This window comes from Bison bison, unplaced genomic scaffold (assembly GCF_000754665.1).
Source record: "Bison bison bison isolate TAMUID 2011002044 unplaced genomic scaffold, Bison_UMD1.0 scf7180017864118, whole genome shotgun sequence".
In the NCBI taxonomy this organism is placed as follows: domain Eukaryota; kingdom Metazoa; phylum Chordata; class Mammalia; order Artiodactyla; family Bovidae; genus Bison; species Bison bison.
In genome coordinates this window covers 4859002-4882443 of record NW_011494690.1, presented here as the reverse complement: position 1 = coordinate 4882443, position 23442 = coordinate 4859002, and the positions used below count along the sequence as shown (strand labels likewise).

Below are 23442 nucleotides of genomic sequence, written 5' to 3'. Positions count from 1 at the left end.
CTGAACAACTAACATTTGATCTTCTCCTACCTCTTCCACCCTATTTCCATAACAAATTGACTCTGCTGCTACTGTGCTCATTCATATCCAACTGCTTGTGACCCCATGGACTATGGTTCGCCAGGCTCCTCTGTCCATGCAGTTTTCCAGGCAAGAATATATGGAGTGGATTGCCCATTTTCTGCTCCAAGAGATCTTCCTGACCCAGGGATCGAACCCACGTCTCTTGTGTCTCTTGCATTGGCAGGCGGATTCTTTTACCATGGCGCCACCTCGGAAGCCTACCAAATCAACGCTTTGGGCCATCAATCCAGCTGAACAGGAAGTCCTATTGATTGTCTAAAATATCCATTCTAGGTGTTTATGATAAACATAGTAATGGCCCCCAATGACATCTACGCTTTGACCCCTGGAAAATGTGTGTATTACCTTATATGGTAAAAGGGACTTGGCAGATGTCATTAAGATTACTAACTCTGAGATAGAGGAATTATCCCGGATTATCTGGGTGGGTCCAGTCTAACCAAATGAGTCCTTGAAAGTGGAGAAACTTTCCCAACTACGATCAGAGAACTAGAGATATAGCAGCATGAGGAGTAACCCGCTGCTGCTGTTTTTAAAGATCGAGGGTGGAGGTCACAGGCAGGGAATGTGCTCAGCTTCCGGGCGCTGGAAAAGGCAAGGAAATGGGTTCCCTCTTCGAAAAAGGATTGCAACCTTGCCAACACCTTGATTTTACCTTGTAAGACCCATGCAAGACTTCCTAACTAAAGAACTGAAGATAATAAATTTGCATTGTTTAAGCCACTGAGGTAATTTGCTGTGGTTATTTGTTACAGCAGCTATGTAAAAACTTACACAGTCTTCATCACCTCAAGCTTGGATTAACACAATAGAAAATTTTCAATTTCTCCAGCCTCTCAAATATCTAGGTCATCATAGTAATTCTTGCTCCCCAAACTCTTGTCAACTATCACTCTATTGTTCAAGGGTCTACAAACGGCAATGTTTTCAAACTCAGTTCAGTTCAGTCGCTCAGTCGTGTCCGACTCTCTGCGACCCCATGGACTGCAGCACGCCAGGCCTCCCTGTCCATCACCAACTCCTGGAGTTCACTCAGACTCATGTCCATTGAGTCGGTGATACCATCCAGCCATCTCATCCTCTGTCATCCCCTTCTCCTCCTGCCCTCAATCTTTCCCAGTATCAGGGTCTTTTCAAATGAGTCAGTTCTTTGCATCAGGTGGCCAAAGTATTGGAGTTTCAGCTTCAGCATCAGTCCTTCCAATGAACACTCAGGACTGATTTCCTTTAGGACGGACTGGTTGGATCTCCTTGCAGTCCAAGGGACTCTCAAGAGTCTTCTCCAACACCACAGTTCAAAAGCATCAATTCTTTGGCCCTCAGCTTTCTTTATAGTCCAAATCTCACATCCATATATACTACTGGGAAAACCATAGCCTTGACAGGACTGATCTTTGCTGGCAAAGTAATGTCTCTGCTTTTCAATACGCTGTCTAGGTTAGTCATAATTTTTCTTCCAAGGAGTAAGCTTAGTTTTCAAACTAAGCTCCTATAGATATCAGAAGGTCTGAAGCGCCTCTTCTGGACCTGCCAGAGTTCAAAGTGGAAGGTTAGTGAATACTGCTGAAAATGACCCGAAAAGATTCCTTGGAGAGACTGGTCAGCAGAATTTTCCCAGGGCTTCGTCACCAAATATGTTGAACAACAGCAATATACTGGTTGGTTTATAAAGTCTTGCAGTGTTGACCACTTACACTGCCCTGCTGATAAAACCGGTCAGTTTGCTGGGATGAAACCGGTTCTGCTGCTCCAGCCGGAATGGACAGTACAACTAATTTCTGAACCAGGGGCTAGTGAGCAGGGATAGTTACATGACAATATATTATATAGCTAATTTCCCAGTGCAATCAGGTGCTCTTCAAAGATGAAAGAGGGAGACATGATTTGAAAGAGATCATGTGAGTCAAGAGAGACAGTGCAAGTCCAAAGCTGACTTATTTCTTGGACAACTGTCCAGTTTAGTCCATATAGTCCACCCTCCTTTAACCCTTTCTTCTTTGCCTAATCTTGCAATCAAAATTGTCAAATATATCAAGTTTCTTGTTGGTTAAACTTTCATTTTACATTCTACAGTAAGTTTCAGCCTTTTAGTCCTATCTGTTGGTGGGGCACCTTTTGTGACCAGCTTTAATGGCCTCTATATGGCTTAACCAAGAAACAAGCAGATATTCTGAATGATGCCTGGTCTGCAAATTTTCTTAGTAAAATTATACTACAAATTTATCATTAGGAACAAAGACCTAGGACCTGCCTCTATATATAAGGTAATGGAATCTCTATTAAAATGATCTAGAGTACAGTGGGTTTGGTAAAATTTGTAATATTGGTTAAATGTGAAGAAATTCTTTCCAGCAAGTCTTGACTGCAACAGATTTTCTAGAAATAAATTCCCTAAAGCAGTGGTGCCTAACTAAGTGTGGGCAACAAGAATCACCCTGGAAATTCTTAGTCAGTGTGCAGTGGGATTTGGACACGTGCATTTGACCAAGCTTTTTAAACGATTCTCACGTGTACCCTGCTCTTAAGCCATCTGTTTTATTTGCTTCCTGAAAAGTTGATGATGCTTTAAAATGAAATAACAATAGTCCTTCTCTGAGCTGTAATCACAGAAATTTCACCTTCTGGTACTCCTACACACAATGGCATAATTCAGAGTCAGCTTTTCATGATTATGTTAATTAACAGATCGTGTGCTCAGTGTATAGTGAGAACTCAGTGCATAGTTCTGAGTTTGTATGTTAACTATTCTGATTCCCTTGAACTTTTGTGGAAGTAATGTGTGAGTCAGTCCAAAGTAGTTTTGTAGCAATAAATGCTTTTGTTGACTATTGGCGAGTTCCTTATTGTTTCTTAACAGTCACTCACCTTAGTGTCAATCTTCTGAGCTACTTGCATTCTTAAGATCCATGTGCTGGTTTTATGAAATTGAAAGGCTACATATATTTTTCTGATCTTTGCATTCTTCCCAAGGGCCTTGTAGGAATAGCCTTGTGGGTTTCATAAGCTATATGGTAGTTTAGTGTTTTCAAATAGATACTCCCAGGGGAACAAAAGACATTCCAGGAGTCCTCTCGACGGCATTAGGGACCAAACAATTTTAAAAGAATGAATTTCTAGATAGTTATACATATGTTGTTGTTTAGTTGTTAAGTCATGTCCGACTTTTTTGCAACTCCTTGGACTGTAGCCTGCTAGGCTCCTCTGTCCATGGAATTTTTCAGGCAAAAATATTGGAGTAGATTGTCATTTCCTTCTCCAGTGGGTCTTCCTGAACTAGGGATCAAACTGGTGTCTACTGCATTGCAGGCGGATTCTTTACCACTGAGGCACATATACTTTTTACTGAAACTGATCTGCCTGTATACTGGTTCTTTTCCATCTCCTTTATTCTAATTCCCCTTTTACAAAAGATAGGCTACAACTCACCATCTTCAGGCTAACTGGTTCTTGTCCTAAATGAAAAAAACTCTGGGCTTGAAATAAAGGGGAAGTTGTAAATTTGAGTACCATAACTCAAAGTATGGCTTCTGTTATTTTTTGGCTTGCACATATTTCTAGCCAAGGTGAAGTGTGGCATGATAAATGAGCTATTTTGGTCCACAATCAGATGTTCTAAATTCAGCTATAGAATTGTGCAGTTATGGGGCATTATGATACTTTCACATTAATATTCTCACCTTTTCCATTCCTGAATAACTGTCAAAGAATGCACCACCCCTGAAAGAGAGTTCAAGAGTTTTGTTTAAATTAACCCAAACTGAGAAAGTTCACCTACATGGAAAGTTTGAGCAAAAGGATGGTAATCTGAGACTAAGATTTGAGAGGATGTTTGAGATGCAGAAAGAAAAGCAAAGAAAGTGATGAAAGTATGGACAGACATTTTTTTAAATGACTGTAAAAAGTAGTAATAATGCTTATCAGATTTCAAGAAAAGATGCATTTAAAATACTAGACAATAATAGGATGTATGCCAAAAAAAAAAAAATTAAGGAGTTAAAGCATTCTAAGTTCCCTATGCTATCCAGGAGAAAGATAATAATTTTGTTTTAGATCTTAAAAAATGATGGATTAAGCATGCATGTTTTAATTTATCTAAAACAACAGAATCAGAGAGTAAAACTGAAATAATTAAATAAATAAATTTAAACAAAATTAATAGTAAAATTTAAAAGATGGCAAGAAGAGGTAAAAAGAAAACGGAGTATTTTAAAGGAACCCAAATTAAGATAAATTTAAACAAGGCTATGGTTTTTCCTGTGGTCATGTACGGATGTGAGAGTTGGACTGTGAAGAAGGCTGAGTGCCGAAGAATTGATGCTTTTGAGCTGTGGTGTTGGAGAAGACTCTTGCGAGTCCCTTGGACTGCAAGGAAATCCAACCAGTCCATTCTGAAGGAGATCAGCCCTGGGATTTCTTTGGAAGGAATGATGCTAAAGCTGAAACTCCAGTACTTTGGCCACCTCATGTGAAGAGTTGACTCATTGGAAAAGACTCTGATGCTGGGAGGGATTGGGGGCTAGAGGAGAAGGGACGACAGAGGATGAGATGGCTGGATGGCATCACTGACTCAATGGACGTAAGTCTCAGTGAACTCCAGGAGTTGGTGATGGACAGGGAGGCCTGGCGTGCTGCGATTCACGGGGTCGCAGAGTCAGACATGACTGAGCGACTGATCTGATCTGATCTGAAACCCATTATGGAACTTACATGCTAGTACAAGAAACATACATGTGAAACAAGTATGTACATAATTTCATATAGTATTGTGATATGAAGAAAAATCAAATAGGGTAAAGCATTAGGTAGTGCTTAGAAGACTATTTTTATTTATTTTTTTTAAATTTTACAATTCATTTAATGGCAACTGGCAATCATCAAACTAGCAATGGTTATCTTCAAACATTGTCACACTAGCCATGCTACCATTTCTCAAGATTGATCAGATACCTAGAGTCACAGACATTTCACACACAAGATGCATCATATAAATCAGACTTGGTTTATCACCAGCATTTATAAAACCATTTATAAAAACTTCTTTTCTTAGGAAAAGAAGTAGATCTGGGGACACATGCATGGTCTTAATATAGTGAATGTTTAGCCTGCCTCGACTATTAGGAAATCAGAACAGCAAGAATACTCGTAGACTATTTTTGGATAAGGAAAGATCTGAAAGAGGGAGGAAGAAAGACTCTAAGGCTTTTTATCTTGAGCAAGAGAAAAGGTTGAAAAGAGAAGAGGCTACAAAAAGGAGATTGAGAAGACAGTAGGCGAGATGGGAAGAAAACCAGAGTGTGGCTTGGTGAAGAAATGTTTCAATAAGGTGGGCACAATCAACTGTGACACTAAGAATGCCTGGTTAATTTTTTTACACACATCTTTCCCAGACCTGGAGAACACAGCCAGGCTCAGTACTAAGAAGAGTTTCATAGTCTCATTAGGCATACCTAAACCTAGAGAGCAGCTGAAGTCAGACGACCTGAAGTTGAATCCTAGCTCTGTCTCTTTCTGGTTGTGAGCTGTGTGGTCTTCGGCAAATTATTTGACCTCTCTGTGCTTTGATTTCCCCAGCCATAAAATGGGTATAGTAACAGCACTTGTTTTCTCTGGCTGTTGCAATTAAATAAGTTAATACTTATAAAACACTTAGAATATACCTGAAATAAAAGGAGTCATCATGTATGTCCTTATTAAAAAGTGAAAAATCTCTAAGATAGCAAGGATAGAAAGGACAACTTTGCTTACAGAGTACAGACTTGCATCCTCAGTAGGTTCACGTTGGCACAAGACTTAAGTAAATCATCACCATGACTGATAAGATAACTATATTCTGATAAACATATGGCATGAAATAAACTATGGCTAGAATATATCTAGTTCTTTTTTACTGTAGTATCCTGAATTTAAGGTGTATATAATTTTATATAAAATTATTTTTCAGTTGTCATATGGAATATTCTTCAAATGCTTGGTGGTTCAGATCCCTAATCTGTTACTCTTTTTCAGTTGGATTACGCCCTTTTCTCTTTTCAATCTAAAATAAACTCAGATGGAAAGTGACATTAATAAAACTTTCAGTCTCCACATTAACAGAATAGCCGAATACTTCCTTGGTCCTAGGCATTACAAGGAGCCAAACAAATCATTTTTGTGTAAAACACTGAAGTAGGTGCTTTGAAGGAGTCATAAAAGTTTATGACTCTAACTAATGTGAAAGATAAAATGCATGTACTTGAGATAATTGCACAATGGGAGTATATGGCTAATGAATGATACGGTAAGTGTTATAAAAGATAAGGCAGAGTTTATTACTGGCTCTAAGGAAGTTTCATGAACGAAGTGAGATTTTTGTGTGGGCCTGGGTAAAGGGAAACATTACAGTTACTATATTTTAGAATATGCAGACTCAAACTACCTTTAATGCAAACTTAGAAAATTACTAGAGAAAGTATTTCAGCAAAATGAGGAAGTAAACTAAGAAAATACTAGATCCATAAGACCAGGACTCCAATATAAATAAGACAGGCACAAAGTGAAGTCCCAGGATGTCAGCTATTCAGCAGGACTAGATCATTTGTGCAGATCAGAGCAAGAGAACAGAGTGAGGGAAGGAAAATTGGAACTGATTGGAGATTTACATCTCAGTGTTTCATCTGAAGTGATAGATGTTTGAGGTATAGAATCCTCTGGAACATTTGGAATAAACAAGCAGTGGGTGAAGCAAAAACACCATCACCAATAAAAAGATAGAAAAACAAGGCAATTATTAACTTGAGGGTGACAGGTGTAAAAAAAAGAAATAATCATATATTGTCCCCACAGTCAATATTTACTAGTCATGATAATGTAAATACTAACTGCTGACTTATACAGCATTACAAAACTATGAACAGAAAGCAGTGGAGAGGAGGTTAAAAGACTTAATCCTCAACTATTCTAATCCAGAGGTAATTTCTATGCCTTAAATAGCAACGTATAATTTGGGAACAGGTGGGGAGGTAAATTCCAATAGAAAAAGTCAAAAAAATAGTTCAAAGTATTGCCCCTGAGGAGTGAGAGCTCAGAGAGGGTATTCATGGAGGGACTGGGAAGGGATTGATGTTGTTCACTGTAGGTTTGAAAAAGCATTATATGGAGAAAAAAACCTTTTGATTAAAAATTAAAACAATGGAAAAATAGAAAAATCATAAGACTTTGATAAGTGATCATATGCAGGGTCTGGATGGAACCTGAGATCTATCATTTATTCATATAATGAATGAGCTCTCTTATCACTCATTCATTCATTTAATGAATGAGATCTCTTATCACTCATTCATTCATTCATATATCAAATAGTTCTCAAGCAACACTTTGAGCCAGGCACTAAACCAGGCCCCAGGAATACAACGGTGAATGAAGACACATTTGGTCCCTGCCCTTATGCAGCTTATGTCCACTACAGCAAATAGACAATGAATGAGAAAACAAATACACAGAAGAGACACTGCCTGTAGCAAGAAGTTGTGTGATTAGGAAGAAAAAAAAAAGTGTGCTAGAATGGTGGTGAAGGGAAAAAAGGGTAACTAGTTGTTTATCAGGGTGGGTCTTTCTCAGATGAGTGAGACTTTTAAAACGGCATAAATCAAGGAAAGATGTGTACAGACTTGCAGGCAGGAAAGGCTGGTGGGTCTAGAAATTGTGGCCCTGAGCAACAGAAGTGAGCCATATGATGGCTCTAGAGACTGTTGAAGAAGTCCTAGATCACGTTGCTATAGATATAAATTTGCTAAGTATAGATATGGGAGAAGACTATATAGAGCATAACCCATAATCTCTTCCAGAGGAATTCCAACATTTAAGAGGAAGAGCCAGTAAGAGACTGAAAAGGTGGGGGTTGTAAAGAAAGGCAAAGCAATGAAGTCTGAAAACTTCCCCAACAATACCCTAACATTTTTGTCATTTTCCTAACTGCCCTACAGGTTTGTATTTCTTTTGACAAAATGCATTACAATTTGAGACTTTACCGTCAGTTCCAGACATAAGTGAAGATACCTGAACCCTAGAAAAATCAATTTACAATTACCTGAAAAGTTATTTACTCATCCCCACTGTAAATTACACCAGCGTGGCCCAGGACCTTTGTTCGAATCAGAGTCACAGCCACAGTGGTTCTCCTCTGTGCTCCTATTGGGTCATCCAAGAGCGCTAAGATTTCAACTGAGATGTCCCCGGGCTATCCTCAAGACTCTGGTATCCCCAGCCCCTCTGAGAATAAACAACAATCCCATCCTGCACTGTGTTGGAAGGAGATTGAACTCGCTGCCTTGCCCATCGCCTAGGGCGCAGCACTGAGCGGGGTGGCCGTCACCGGCATCGTGATGCGGTTCCGTTCCTTTTGCAGGGGGTGGGGAGGTGCTCTGAGACTGGAACCTGGCGAGTCATGGCGGCGGGCGGCGCCGCCCCAGGTAAACCGGCCGAGCGCAGGGCCCGGACCTCGGAGAGCCGGCGCCAGATGAAAGGTGAGAGTCGAGAAAGGGAGAGGGTGAGTTAAAGGCGGCCGCAGGCGACCGCGAGATTCGAGACCTCGAGCGCGGAGCTTCCCAGGAGAGCCTGCCGCCAGCCAGAGGGCTGTCGAGGCGCCGCCTCCGTGCGCCCCTCGTCAGACGGCGGCAGTTACTGCTTCCGAGGTCATTGGGCTGGCGCGCGCCTGCACGAGGGGCGCCAAGCTGCGCCCAAACTCGGGCAGATGACTTCCCTCTGCCCTCGCCCAGTGCTCGGCCACCACTTCATTCCGTCTTTGCTCCGCTCGGTGATTAACAGCGCGCGCCGCGCACGGCCCGGGGCGGAGGCCGCGGGGCTCTCCCGGCCAGGCCCGCCCCTGGACCCCACCCCGCGGGGATCCGTGCTGCTCCCGGCGCTCCGGCTGCTCTCCAGCGGCCGCAATCTGAGCCGAGGTGGCCGCGGCTCCAGTAATGTCGGGGCCCAGGCTGGAAGCACACGCTTTCCAAGGCGGGGGGAGGCAGGGAGCCCGGCCGGCGGCCCCCGCGCCCGGCACCGAGCGGGAGGCTGGACCAGAGGAAGTTGTCGGGCTTCAGGCGGGGGGGCAAGTGGGAGTGCGCGCGGCCTTAGCGGCGCGGGAGCCAGTCCATTCGAATCCCCTCATAGGGAAGGGGAGTGGTTTTCTATTTGGGGATGAGGGAAAGGCCACAGAAGCTGCCACTGGTTTTGGATCTAGGCACTGAGTATACAAAGCTTTAAGAGGCTCCGTATTTTCCGTTCCCAAATCTGTCTTCTGAGAAAGATTTCCAACCCCAAATTTGAGTCCTATCTCCCTTCTCAGCACTGACTGTGGGTTGGTCCGGGGGGGAGGGGACGGGAACGGGGGCGGGACGAGGTTGGCGGGAAGTTTAGAGCTCATCCGCGCTCTCTCTCTTTCTCTCTTGTTCCCCCTGCTCCCTCTTGTGCCCACGTTTTACACTGCCATGCCCTGCTCTCAAGAGGCACAGGTCGTCTCCCCCAGCAAGCGGGCCCGGGCCACGGAGGCTGGCGATATGCGCCTCCGCTTTGCCCGGCTCTCGGAGCACGCCACAGCCCCCACCAAGGGGTCCGCGCGCGCCGCGGGCTACGACCTGTACAGGTGAGTGGGCACTCTGTCCGCCCGAGCCCCGGGGGAAGGCCGGCCCGGGCCAGGAGGCTCGCCTTGTGTCCCATCGTCCGGACTTCTCGCAGAGAAGTCCCAATTTCCGAGTGATAGAGCTCTCAGGTTAGCTTACATGCCCGATTGCGGCTACAATTTGAAACAGTCATTGAAAAGTGCAGAAACAAACGCATTTTGCATTATATAGGGTTTTTGCCTTTTTGGGGAGTGGGGGCCCACAGCGTGGCTCGTGAGATCCTGTTTCACTAGCCCGGGATGGCACCTGCACCCCCTGCAGTGGAAGACTGGAGTCTTAACCACTAGAGCACCACGAAAGTCCTGCCTTTTTCTAACGTTGAAAATTTTAGCTTTCCTCTTTAGCATAAATTCAGTACGGATTTGGGCAGATTGTGGAATAGTAAATAGCAATAAACGACCGCCCAGGTGTTATTTTATTTTGCAACATTTTTTGCGTCCTTTCCAAGTGGAAGGTAGAGATGAAGAAGGCCGACTTTGGCCTTCAAGTAGTGGCCTGAGAGTGGTACTGTGGTCAGTAGAAAGAAAAGCCATGCTGGGAGCCAAGGTTGTTAGGTAATAAAATACCCAGGAAAGATTAGTGGAAGTTGCTTCTGCTTTAAGGGTTAGTAAGTTAAGTTCCCCCCAAGGACTTGCCAGAAGTCTGAATATGAAAAGCAGGAATGTTAGTTAATACTACCACCTCTTTTGTACAGCATTTTTTACCTATCCTAAAAGCTGTCCCATGTGCTATTTTATTTAATGTAGCAATCCTGAAGTAGATGAGTGTTACTTTTTACAGATGTGGGAGTTTGTGAAGAGATGACTTGATTGCCCAAGGGCTTGAACATAATAGAATTTTTGACCCTGAATTCACAGTTTGTTTGTTTGTTTTTTAACCCCCTTGAGTACTGTCCCCACTTCTTCAAACCATTAAGGTAGGTGAAAAGTGATACTGGAGGGGAGACGGTGTTTATTACATGACTAACTCCCAAGCCTTAGGATTTATTTTAAAGCATCCCAGGTAATTCTAATGTGAGAACCACTGGTATAAGTTGTAAGTACAGGAAAAGAGGAGAGAGGAGTATATGATGATAGTGGGAGAAAAGAAGGAAAAAGTGAGGTATGAATGATGCAGCTGAATGAGGTACAATTCAGTCCCTTATTTCATGAATAAAAATAGTGATGTAGATTGACTACACCACAGCTGGGCACTGTTGTGAGTCTAAGAAGAGACCTTAATTTAGGGTACTTGATAAGCATCCTCCTGTTAAACACAGAAGACTTTCTATGTTGACGTGGACATAATTCATCTCTTCAATAAATTAGCGTTTTAACTATATCAAGAGAGGAAATTCCAATGAAAGAAGTAAAGACAGCAGCATTTTACTAGCCTTACTTAAGGGCTCCAAAGTAACTTCCAGTTCTGTTTATTGTAAAATCTCTTACATTTTTAGCAAAGAGGGGGCTACAGTAGCAGCAGAGTAGCAGCATTATGTGGGTGGACCTTAGAGGATCAGCTCCTCAGTAATGTCCATCTCTAGGACCTGTTCACAGTGGTTACCTCTCTCCCTCAGCCAGTGAAGTTCAAGTGAGGTTCACAGCCACCACTTGGTAAGCCTGATCAACTAGCAAGTGCAGAACAGATGCAGCACAGCTGAACATACCCCTCCCCCCTTTCATGTTGCTCCCCACCCATTTTTCTCCCTTCCTTCTGGACATTTTCCCTAATGCTTAGAGGATTGTTGTGAGAATAAAATGAGTTGTACAAAGCAGTTAGAACTGTACCTGGGACAGAGTAATGGGTTAATAAATATTAGCTATTATTTGCTATTATCTGCCTTTCTTTCTTTGTTCTTTATCTTTTTTTGTACCATGTTAGTGAAACATATACCTTCTAAAGTCTGCCTTTCAGCCCTCTCCTGCTAAAAAATTATCTCAGTTTGCCAACACAATTTTGTTCAAAGGAAAATACGTTTACAGGTTGTCACCTCTTTTACCAAAGAATGCTTAGAGAATTACTATATCTAAATACCAGTTATCTTTCACTATTTTCCTAGTGCCTATGATTACACAGTACCACCGATGGAGAAAGTGCTTGTGAAAACTGACATTCAGATAGCCCTTCCTTCTGGGTGCTATGGAAGAGTGGGTAAGTGACTTGAGACACAGATAACTATTTGTCATGCTCTTCCCTTGTGATCAGTTCTTTCTTCTTAGTTTAAAATTTGGGGTGTATAAATGAGGGAAGGGATATTGCTTGGACTGTGTCCTAAATTAAAGACATGCCAGCTGCGAGGGCAGTTGCAATCACTTGAAAACTTTCCTTTATGTAGCTACATTTGCCTCTCTTTGCTTTTCTTCCTCCCCCAGATTCCTTACTTAAGGTTTTAGGACACTCACATTAGCCTAGGAGGTTGTTCTCACAACTGTTCACTGTGAGGAAAACTGAAAATATAGGTGATGTTTAACTGGTGGTTTTTCCAGTGGTAACCAATTCTCCCCTCAGGGATCAGATGGCATATGAAGTCAGATTTCTTTGTGAAGATGTTTATTTGTTTTATAAGAATAAAGATGCAGGGTTAAGATAATGGCACATGGCATCTTATATCACCAATATAAGTAAAGTTTCTAAGCCCTGAGAATATCAGGCCCTTAGCCTTTCCCCCTTGGGTTTCCTCCCATGAGGTGTGCTAGGTAAGGGATGCTCTTCAGTGCACTAGAGGAAAAGGCCTCATCGTGGGAGGAGAGAGGATAAAATGCAGGGCAAGCCAACTAAAAATCAAACCAAAAAATGCGGGTTTGATTTTTTTTCCTGCAGCGAGTCAGTTATCACTGTAGAAAGAGTTTAAAACTTCTTTTCAAGAGTCTAATTACTTGCTGACTGACTTCAGAGTAAACATAAAGGAGCAAATGGAGCTGTGATCCCAGGGGGATCTTGTTAGCCAGAGACTGAGAACTGCTGATACTTGACCCTTTAAAAGAAAACTGAAATGAGCTCTCTCTCATTTGAACTCTTTTTGGCTGCACTGACGGCATTTTTAATGTATTGGGGAGGGGGGTGGATCAGGAGATGAGGTGAAATAACGGTGAAGGCAGGAAGGGGTAGCATTTACCAACAGTGCCTGATTTAAGTTACTCTGGAATAAAATACTAGAAATTAGGATAATTAATTGTAGGCCTGTTGCTCAAGTCAGCAAGAGTTAAGGTATATAACTTAGCTTCTTACTCTGGTTCATTTGTTTCATTCAGATTTGTCTTTTGGCATCTGAATTATGAGTAGGAGTCCCAAGTTCAAGGTTAACCTCTGCTACTCTGGTTGGGTTTATGCCCCTCCCCTTCTTATCCATACTGCAACGGATCTCCTATCTTAAAAGTCCCTTCCTCTGCCCCATGTCCCTTCCAGCTTCCATCCTCCCTTTGTGATCAAACATCTGGACAGCATTGTCCACGGTTTTCACCACTTGTTCACTTTCCATTTCTTTCCTGCAGACCACAGCTTCAACACTTATCCTCAGTTGCCTAAGGACATGCTGGAGTGGTTTAAGTTGGTTTTGAATTAAACCTTGTCAATATTTTTCCAAACTTTTCTACTTTGATCGTACAATGTGATAAATACATTTTTAATTCAGAACTGTCTGCTAAGGTTAAGATACAGATGTTATAGGGATGAGAGTGGCATGCTTAGATTGTGTCAATTTTTTTCAGTATTGCCCTTCTTAAGATAGTCAATTTATTTTTGTTTGTTTGTTTTATAGCTCCTCGTTCTGGCTTGGCAGCAAAACACTTCATAGATGTAGGAGGTAATATATTTACATTTTTATTCTGTAAATATTTACAAGTGTTTATTTTGTTTTTGCAGTAATCAAATGACAGATTTTATTTTTATCAAGAAAAGAAAATGATTTTTGTTGTATCTTGCCTTTTAGAAATTTCTGTCCCTAAGTAAAAGATGATTATGATACAGTTTTGAATGCTATTTGAGTATGTCTACTTTTTTAATGACCATTATGTGAAATGTTATTTCACTCACAAGCTAGACACTATCTGACAGATAGGATTTTGCCTTGGTTTAGTGATAATCTGCATTTAGTCCAAAAATGACTGTTCACAGAAGGAAGTTTGTTATTACAAGGAAAGGAAATACTTTTATATCATTATTTAAGCAATTGTAGTTAGTGCTTCTCTCACAAGGCCTCTTAGCCCTCAGATGAGTGAGTATGTTAAATTCTCCACCTCCTGCCTTTTTTATATGAAGCTGCTTTTTAATAGACTAGGAAACTGACTCAGAAATGGCCCCAGGTTGCCTCTTTAGAAACTGAAATCCATCCATATGATTCCAGTCCCCTTGTTCTTTCCACTGCAGTTAAATGCCGTGGATCACTCTGCCCTGTCCATCTACCAACCTAGCTCTGCCCTGTATTAACTTACTGTTCCCTCTGGCTGAGGCCTGTCCCTGGGCCATCTCCCCATGCTATCACTAGGTGGTGCTGTGGGGTAAAACAGGAGCCCAAAAATAGCTCTTAGAGACTGAAGAGGAGCTGAATATAACTCAACGGAGATGGACAGCCCTCTGGGGTTGAGAATTCCCTGGGCTAATTTATGCTTGACTTTCAAGAATATTTTTACAAGGTCTAGTATGGTCACTCGGAGAAGACAGTGGCACCGCGGTACTCTTGCCTGGAAAATCCCATGGACGGAGGAGCCTGATGGGCTGCAGCCCATGGGGTCGCTAAAAGTCGGACACGACTGAGTGACTTCACTTTCATGCATTGGAGAAGGAAATGGCAACCCACTCCAGTGTTCTTGCCTGGAGAATCCCAGGGACGGGGGTGCCTGGTGGGCTACCATCTACAGGGTCGCACAGATTTGGACACTACTGAAGTGACTTTGCAGCAGCAGTATGGTCACTTAAGACAATAACTTAAGGATATAAAAGATGGTATTTTAAAATAAATTTCAGAGGGTTATGAAAGGAACATGGGCTTTGGAACAACTGGATTTGGGCTCTACTTTGTCACTAACTAGCTAGTTACTGCTTAACTTTTCTGAGCCTCAGTTTCCTTATCTGTAAAATGAAAATTAGTGTGCTTGCCCTGAAAGATGGGAGGATTGAATTATAATGTATCTAAAGCACTAACACTGCTTGGTACATATTTTCTGTCCTCTATGATTTTTTTTTTAACATGGAAACTTTTTCTGACTTTGTTACTAACTTTTGCTCTATTTAAAACAATCCTCTGAAAAAAATTCATGTAAAAGCAATGGAAAGTTAGTTTGCCTGGTGGTTCCTGTGGTATTATTCACACAGTCACATTGTGGTGTGTTCTTGGATGCAGAGTATCTTAAAAATGTCTCCTAGGCACACATTTATCATAGTTGGCCACAGTTTTTATTTCAGAAGAGGGATATTGTTAGAAATCCCAGGCTGTAAATAAGGGTCAAAGGGAAAAGTTGAGTATGCAGGATTCCGTTCAGAATTCACATCTGGTAGGTGTGGATAGTTTTCAGTAAAGAAGGTTTCCAACAAATGACATGCCAAAGTCTTGACACAGTAAAACTTTTGCCTGAAGTCAGTTAATCACTCTGCCAGTTCCAATGCATGATTTTTCCAGTGATAACTTCAAAATACTTTCTGCTTTCTCATGAAGAGAAATACCCTTGATGTTTATGTCCCTTATGTACGAAAGGAATGTCTTGTATTTTCTTTGACGGTCAGTTTGCCTTTGAATAACAAGTAATAAATGAACTTGGAACTATTAGTTTTTTTAAAATACTGTTGGCATTCATGCTTTTAAAAAAGGAGTAATTAAGAACCATTTTTTCTGTCGTACATTCTAGTTGACTTGAAAGGACTTAATTTCTTTCAATCTAGGTAGATCACCTGGCTTTGAGGAATTCAAGACATCCAAGCATATGTCTGATAGGACTCCTTTACAAATGTATAGCAAGGCCTTTACAAAAGAGAGTGTTTTGGAATTGTGGAGGGTACCATAAAGTAAACAAATAAATACTTGCAAGTCATATGAAGAAGAGTTAAATATCCAAACAGATAAGGGGGAAAAAAACTGATTATAAGATATAGAAGAGGACATGCAAATATGGAACAAACATATAGAGGTAAAAAAGCCCAGCCTCACTAGTCATCAGGGAAATGTAAATAAATCCATGAAATACCATCTTTTACTCATCATATTGGCCAGAATTAAAAACATTGGTTCAATTTGGTATTGTAAGAGAGCTTGGAAGTGGGCATTCTTAAATATCATGGATAGAAATTTGAATTGCTATACCTTCTTTGCAAAGTTATCTAGCAATATCCATTAAAATTTTAAATATACACACCTTTCAGCCCAGGAAAGTGCTTTTTTTTTTTTTTTTTGAAACTATTTGATGAGAATACAATACAGTAATACACAAGGACATATGTAAAGGACTGTTTTGATTATTATAGGAAAAATGTAAAAACGACCTGAATGTCTGATGATTATGTAAGAGAATAGCTACATAGGAATCATGGTGCTGTATTTCCATATCTTGGATCTAAAAGAATGACTAAGATTCAGATATGTTACTCTCAAAGGATAGCTGTACTATTTTAGGTGGAAAAAATGTGTAAAATATGTGGCTGCCTGAGGGGGAGAGTTGGGAAGTATTATTAGGTTTTACTTTATATGTATTTGTACTGTTTGGGTACTCTAAAATTTTTTAGTAAAGAAGTGAGTTCAGAAGTCAGCACACATGGTCTTTATCTAAGGCACCCTAGGTGAATGAGTGCTAGCCTGAGCACTCCCACTTGGAGATGCCAGAGCTTCCTGTGGTCATTTGTTCCGGCATGGGAGGCAGGGAATGACCTGCTGCTGAGGGGTTCCTTCCTTAACTCTGATCTGAGCCATTCCTGCAGCTGAAACTTTCTGCATCTAGATAATATAGAAAACAGCTGGCCCTATCTTTATATCCATTCTTTGAGTAAATATCAAGGACTAAGTTAATGATCAACTGGCAGTGGGGGGAAAGAGGCCAGGCTTCAGTATTCTTTGAGTTGGTCAAAGTTTTATTGATGTAGAACCAGAAAAGAATAGACTGTTTCCTTCAGTCTAGACATGATATGAACCACTTTCAGCCAGTTTTATACTCACTGTTCTCACTGTTTAAAAAAGTGTTTTATCTGTAATTCAAACTCTTAAATCTTATGTCAGGAACCTTGTAAGAAGTATTTTAAGTTCAGTTTCACTTAGCCCTACTAATTCATTCATAAAGCACAGGGGTTCATCTAAACTTCTATAGTAATCCACTGGAAGAATCTAAAATGTTAGCTTTTCTGCATATATTTTCCTGTGGTGGAACTTTTTTTTTTTAATTTTGCCTTTTTTCCCCTATATGAGAATATTGAAAGTGAATGCTTACTCTTGTTCTAAAAAAGAAAAAAATAAAACCAACTTTTTTTTTTCACTTGACCTTCAAATAACTATGAGTCTAGCCAACCAGCATTAGTACCCATTGAACTAAATTCCTGATTCTTTTTTTTTCTTCTTTGATAAGAGTTTTTTTGTTCCCCCAGAGAAGTGGGGTATTAATAAGATGTAAGATATGACATGGAGCTGCATTTAATTAGATTCACATGAATCCTATCTAGCATTTTACAAACTGAAGGGAAAGAATTAACATGTATAAAAGGAAATAGGCATTGAGGGGAAAGATAGGGATAGGAAAGTGACTGCTAATAGCTAGGGGCTTTCTTTTTGGGGTAATGAAAATGTTCAAAAATTGATTGTGGTCATGTTTTCACAGTGCTGAATACACTAAAAAAATGTTGACTTGTGAATTTTGTCTTAATTTTTAAAAAGGAAATGAGAAGACCTGGTGCACCTACATTATCTGTGCTTGTGTTTATGGGAAGGTTTTGGATTCTTGGTACAAAGATAAATGCTAGCAAGTTGGGTAGATGTACTTCTCTGGGCTGTGGCAGGGCCCTGGCTCAAGATCCTCTCCTGCAAAAATTTGCTGCTTTTGTGTTTATAATCTCAAACAGGTTCTAATTACACAGTTGTGTATAAAAGTACACTCATTATTAAGCTTATGTGCTAATGTCTTCTGAGAGATCATGCTCTTAAGAAAGGATGGTAGCTCAAATGGAAAGGAGAAGAAGAATGTGAAGTGAACAGTTCAGCTCCATTTTCATTATAAAAATGGAATGTTCTGATATTTGCTAGACTGCTGCTTAACAGTGTCAGCATTGACTTATTCCACCACAGATCTTCTGGCTTTTTGACATTTTTATTTATGACTCAATCATATTTCAGTCTGGATATTAGTGGGAAGCTGCTACCAGGAAAAGCCTTTGAAACCCAAATCATAATTTTCTCCTAGTCCTTTTGGCAGGTATGCAGCAGATAGACAGTAGCACTGGGAGAGAGTAGTTAAGGATGACTTGGCTGAGATGCTAAGCACCTACTCCCAATTTAGAGTAGGTAATGGTCACCATTTGTAAGGATGACAGGTTGGAAAATTAGGACCACTTTCAAAATTCTTATTTGAATTTTGGGCTTCCCTGGTGGCTCATTTGGTAAGGAATCTACCTGCAATGCAGGAGACCTGGGTTCAATCCCTAGGTTGGGAAGATCCCCTGGAGGCGGACATGTCAACCCATTGTGGTATTCTTGCCTGGAGAATCCCCATGGACAGAGGAGCCTGGCAGGCTATAGTCCATGGGGTCACAGAGTAAGACACGACTGAGCGACTAAGTACATTTGCATTTTAGTAATACCATTTCTTAGCTTTGAGGCTTTACATAGTAGCAGAGCAAGATTCACATATTCATTGTAAGGATAAAACTTTTAGAGCTACATAGGAATGATTTTGAGGTAATTATATACCCTTAAGTACCATACACTAAGCTAAGATCATTTTTCTTTTCTCCAGCTGGTGTCATAGATGAAGATTATAGAGGAAATGTTGGTGTTGTCCTGTTTAATTTTGGCAAAGAGAAGTTTGAAGGTATGTTAAATATATCTAATCACATCAATGTAATGAGTTTTGTATTAAATATGTCTAAATAGCACATACTAACTCCTCTGATTCTCATTGTACTGTGTGAGGCAGGATACAGGGAATGCATCAATAAAAAATCAGTAATAAATTGTTTTGTCTTTTTCCTTTGAAGTCAAAAAGGGTGATCGAATTGCACAGCTCATTTGTGAACGGATATTTTACCCAGAAATAGAGGAAGTTCAAGTAAGTATCATAAAAGCTGAGTAGGGAATACATGATAACATCTTCAGTGAAGGAAAAATAAAAATTTGAGGATCTAATATGCTATTGGTAACTAAATACAGATATTTCTCAACTTAACAATGCGATTACATCCTGATACAGCCATTGTAAATTGAAAAATCTTAAGTCGAAAATACACTTCACACACCTAACCTATTGAACATCATAGCTTAGTCTAGCCTGCCTTAAACATGCTCAGAACACTTATTAACCTAGTTGGACGGAGTCATCTAATGCAAAGCCTGTTTTATAATAAAGTGTTGAATATCTCGTGTAATTTATTGAATACTGTACTGAAAGTGAAAAATAGGATGGTTGTATGAGCACAGAAACTGTGTCAGCATTTCACCCTGTGATGGCATGGCTGACTGGCGGCTGCAGCTCGCTGCCGTTGCCCCGCATCACGAGAGGATCACGTCACATATCACTGGCCCAGGGAAAGGTCAAAATTCATTATTTGAAGCACAGTTTTTACCAAATGCATATCACTTTCACACCATCATCAAGTTAAAAAATCACAAGTCAAACCATTCTAAGTTGTAGACCATCTGTAGTGGAATATTTGACTAGTCCTATTTTAAGCAAAATTAAAATCTTAGTTGTAGAACTTCTTAAAATGTTTTCCATGGCTATTATATAGCATTACTTTGAATAATAAACCATTTAAATAGACTGTGAAATTCTACTATTCCCTTAGCTTTTTTGGTATTATTCAGTATTTTATGGAACATTTTAAAAATTTTAATTTTCTGTAACCTCCTTTTTGAAGGAATGATATAGCAAGAATAAAACTTTTACAAATTAGAAGCTGGAGAGACCTGAAAGAGGATCTAAAATTAACTATATGGCTCACTATCTTTATGTCTTTTCAGGTTTTAGATGACACTGAAAGGGGTTCAGGAGGCTTTGGTTCCACTGGAAGTAATTAAAACTTATGCCAAGAACAGGAAATGAGAATGTACTTTTTTCTTGAAAATAAAGACTTTGCTTAAACTGTTTTGGTGTTTTGCATTTCTGTAAACTTAACACTTCAGCTTCTAAAAGTATTTGGTTTTCTTATGCTTAAGGAAAGGGTACCTCTGTTGGGATCCTGTAGAAACCTACTTCCTTGTGTTTTTCTGCGTTAAGTGGTTATATAAATCTGTTTGTGAACTCATGCAGTTTCTTTTTTAAATTAAATGCACATCAATTATCCCCAAATCTGTATTATTTAATTTGTTATATACTACCACTTCAGTAACTTATTTTTAAAATGCTTTGAATATCATAAGCAATGCATTTCATTTAATAAATTTGAATTCTCACAGATATAAATTATTACATAAATCGAATTAACAGTAAAAAGTTATTGCTAATTCTTCCCTTCAGTGATATAAAAAATGTTTTTCTAAACTTAAGATTATTTGTGAAGTTGGGAAGAAGAGAATCCTTGGTTTATTTTTTTTAATTTTCCCTGTTTTTCTTTTTTTAAAATCTTCCTTTTTGGTAGACCCCAGGTTAACTGGGTACAGGTGTATTTGTGAAAGGAAATGTGAGTTGGGAATCTCCATTTGGTTTATTGCTCTGAATTTCATTCTGTTGGGGTTTCCCTGGTGGCTCAGACGGTAAAGAATCTGCCTGCAATGCTGGAGACCTGGGTTCGATCCCTGGGTTGGGAAGATCCCCTGGAGTAGGGCATGGCAAGCTCGTCCAGTATTCCTGCCTGGAGAATTCCATGGACAGAGGAGCATGGCGGGCTACAGTCCATGGGGTCACAGAGTCGGACACGACTAAGCGACTAAGCACACAAGTAAATTGTAGTACTGTGAATTTGCCTCACTGAAGTAGCAGTAATAGGCTGTCCAAGAAAATACACAATTTAGTACAGATAAATAGATGTAAGGAGGTATGCCTAGACCACTGGGTTTATCCAAGTATCTGAGTAAGTATGTCTCAGCCATATGAGTTGGTTTAACACCATCTATTGCAGTTTTTGGTGTGCTTTCCATTACTGCATTTCCCAAACCCCTCTGCACCAGGACTTTGGGTGTCAGCTAGGCTTTGTCAATCAGATGCCCTAGTGTGAAGCTCAGGAGCCGTCATTTTGTAGGTGGGGGTCATACAGACGGAATGCTCTGGAGCTGGCAACTCTTGGCTGCCCAGTTTTGGAAGCATGGGTTAGAGTTTGTTTTCCCTGTCCTTCCAGTGTTTCCCTAGGCCATGTTATACTCTGCAATGTATCAATAGTATTTTCCATTACTTTGGAAATATGGGTTACAGTTCATCAGTGAGTCATGAAATTAACTCTGTGTCATAACTAGTGTTAAAAAATACTGAACAGAAATACAGCAGAGGACAACAGGTCAGATAGGTAATTTCTGTGAAGATTATTTGAATTACATACTTATGTGTGCACGTGTTTACTGGGTTATGGTATAAATTATTTCTGAAGTCAGTAAAATTTAAATAAATTCTGCTAAACTAGCTAGAGTCCGGTTCTCTGAACTCTGACCAATACGTAGTAACAGTTGAAGACTGATGTGACTGCTAAGAGATTCCATCTTAGCTTAATGTTAAGTCCACTGTTAAGCACTCACAAACTACTCTTTTCTTTCTCATAACATGCTTGTGGAGAATAGAAAAAATACAAACACTATTTTATAGGTGAGAAAAACAGGCTCAGAGACATTTCAGCTAACAATGACTACTATTAAAATGGGTCCTATGGCTTCAAAGCCCATGTTCTCTGCGGTATCTTCCGTCTTCCAAGTGGTAGAGAGGATATACAACAGAAGGCATGGTTAATGAAAAGCTTCCTCTAGTTTTTTTGCACTTGGAATATGTTTCCATCTGGGTACCATACTTAAAGGAAGATGCTCACATTTGAAGCTACTCTAGAGACCTGGAATGATATCCGTGGGTGATATGTTTTCACCTGGGAAAGTGTATTTGTTGGGATGGGAGGAATGAGGGGCAGTTGCCTAGAGAAAGTCCCAGGAATTATAATAGATGTTTTTAGAATCTAAAGACTCAGGTTAGGCTTGTCATATGTGACCTGAGGGACTGAAGTTAGTATCAGTGGGCTTCACCTATAGAAGACAGTGGCTGTGAGATAATAGAATATATATATTAGCCTCTGTCCCCCTGGTGGTAAGAACATCTTTTGTTCTGTTACTGGTCTTTGACCTCTTCTTGACACAGAGCTCCTGAAACCCTTGTAATTTTGTGGATGACAGAAGTGTTTTGTTCTAACAGGGTGACTCAGTCCCTATATGGCTCCTGAATGAGGTCTGGTCACCAGAAAGGCCAGGCCATGATGAGAGGCTTAGAACTCTCGATTCCTTCCTCCCATTCTCTTGTGGGAGAAGGGCCAAAATTGGAATTAATGATGGATCATTCCCATGTGATGAAGCCTTCATAAAATCCCCAGAAGAACAGGGCTCAGAGAGCTCACAGGTGGTGCTAGGATAGTATCTGAGCTGATCTCCAAGTACACACAGTGTCAGAACTGAGGAATTGTAGGACGCCCCAGCTGGTGTCACAGAGAATTGCCTGGTGTGGGAAAAAGCCTGCACACATCAGGTGCCCAGAAGTGAAGTGTTTTCTGTGAGTAGTAAAGGAGACTCACAGGGAAGAAAGACAAGGTAGGAGAGAACTAGGCTTTTCTCTACACAGGAAGGGAAAAGTCTGTTTCTCCTTAACAGTGGCATAGGGCAGACTTGTGGAACTTCCCCAAAAAAGTGAAAAAAAAAAAAAAAAGCACTGCATGGGAAAAGCAAAAAACTCAAAAGCCATATGGAAGAGTACAATACAGTCTGTTGCACTGAGATTTTTGGAGACGTTTTCTATGTAATATATGTAAAGTTCAAATATTTTAAGATAATTTTACTTTGTTTTATTATGAAATACAAGGTTTAGAAACAAACGTGGATAGTATAGTGAGTAACTACAGTATAGGAACACCTAAATAGTGGTTTGGACTGGTTTGCTAGAACTGAGAGCCTTTGTTAATAAGGCTTGGTTCCTGAGCTCATTTGAGCTTTGCCTTCTTTCAGTCTGCTAGATTCAGCTGGTGAAAGTGAAAGTTGCTTAGTCGTGTCCAACTCTTTGCGACTCCATGGACAGTTCTCCAGGCCAAAATCCTAGGGTGGGTAGCTGTTTTCTTCTCCAGGGGATCTTCCCAACCCAGGGATCAAACCCAGGTTTCCTACATTGCAACAGGTTCTTTACCAGCTGAGCCACAGTGAAGCAGATTCAGTTGGTAGCAAAGGAAATCCAGGGTATGTCACTTTATTCGGGCAAGTCTTCCTTTCCACTAGAAACAGCACCAGTTTTTTTACTTATGGCCAAAGAGGAGCATCATTTTCACAGGCAGGGCTGCACTTTGGTTATCAACTGTAAATTGAATAGCAGTCACCGTTCTATCGATTTTTTTCCAGGCAGAAACCAGGCAGTTTTCCTCTCCCTTGACA

General features: G+C 40.4%; 1 protein-coding gene across 3 annotated transcripts; it reads left to right on the top strand.

Annotated features, from left to right (window-relative positions):
* Nucleotides 1–8474: 8474 nt before the first annotated feature.
* On the top strand, nt 8475–19989 carry LOC104988266 (deoxyuridine 5'-triphosphate nucleotidohydrolase, mitochondrial). 3 transcript variants are annotated; one of them, XM_010839536.1, is made up of 7 exons: nt 8475–8585; nt 9565–9703; nt 11779–11870; nt 13477–13521; nt 18641–18715; nt 18882–18952; nt 19864–19989. In XM_010839536.1, the coding sequence occupies exons 1-7, from the start codon at nt 8507–8509 to the stop codon at nt 19918–19920; spliced, it is 558 nt and encodes a 185-aa protein (XP_010837838.1). In that variant the 5' UTR covers nt 8475–8506; the 3' UTR covers nt 19921–19989. The 3 variants fall into 3 exon arrangements, with proteins under 3 accessions (XP_010837838.1, XP_010837839.1, XP_010837840.1); XM_010839537.1 differs by lacking the exon at nt 8475–8585 and adding an exon at nt 8605–8875 and having other exon boundaries at nt 19864–19987; XM_010839538.1 differs by lacking the exon at nt 8475–8585 and adding an exon at nt 8934–9035 and having other exon boundaries at nt 19864–19987.
* Nucleotides 19990–23442: the final 3453 nt, after the last annotated feature.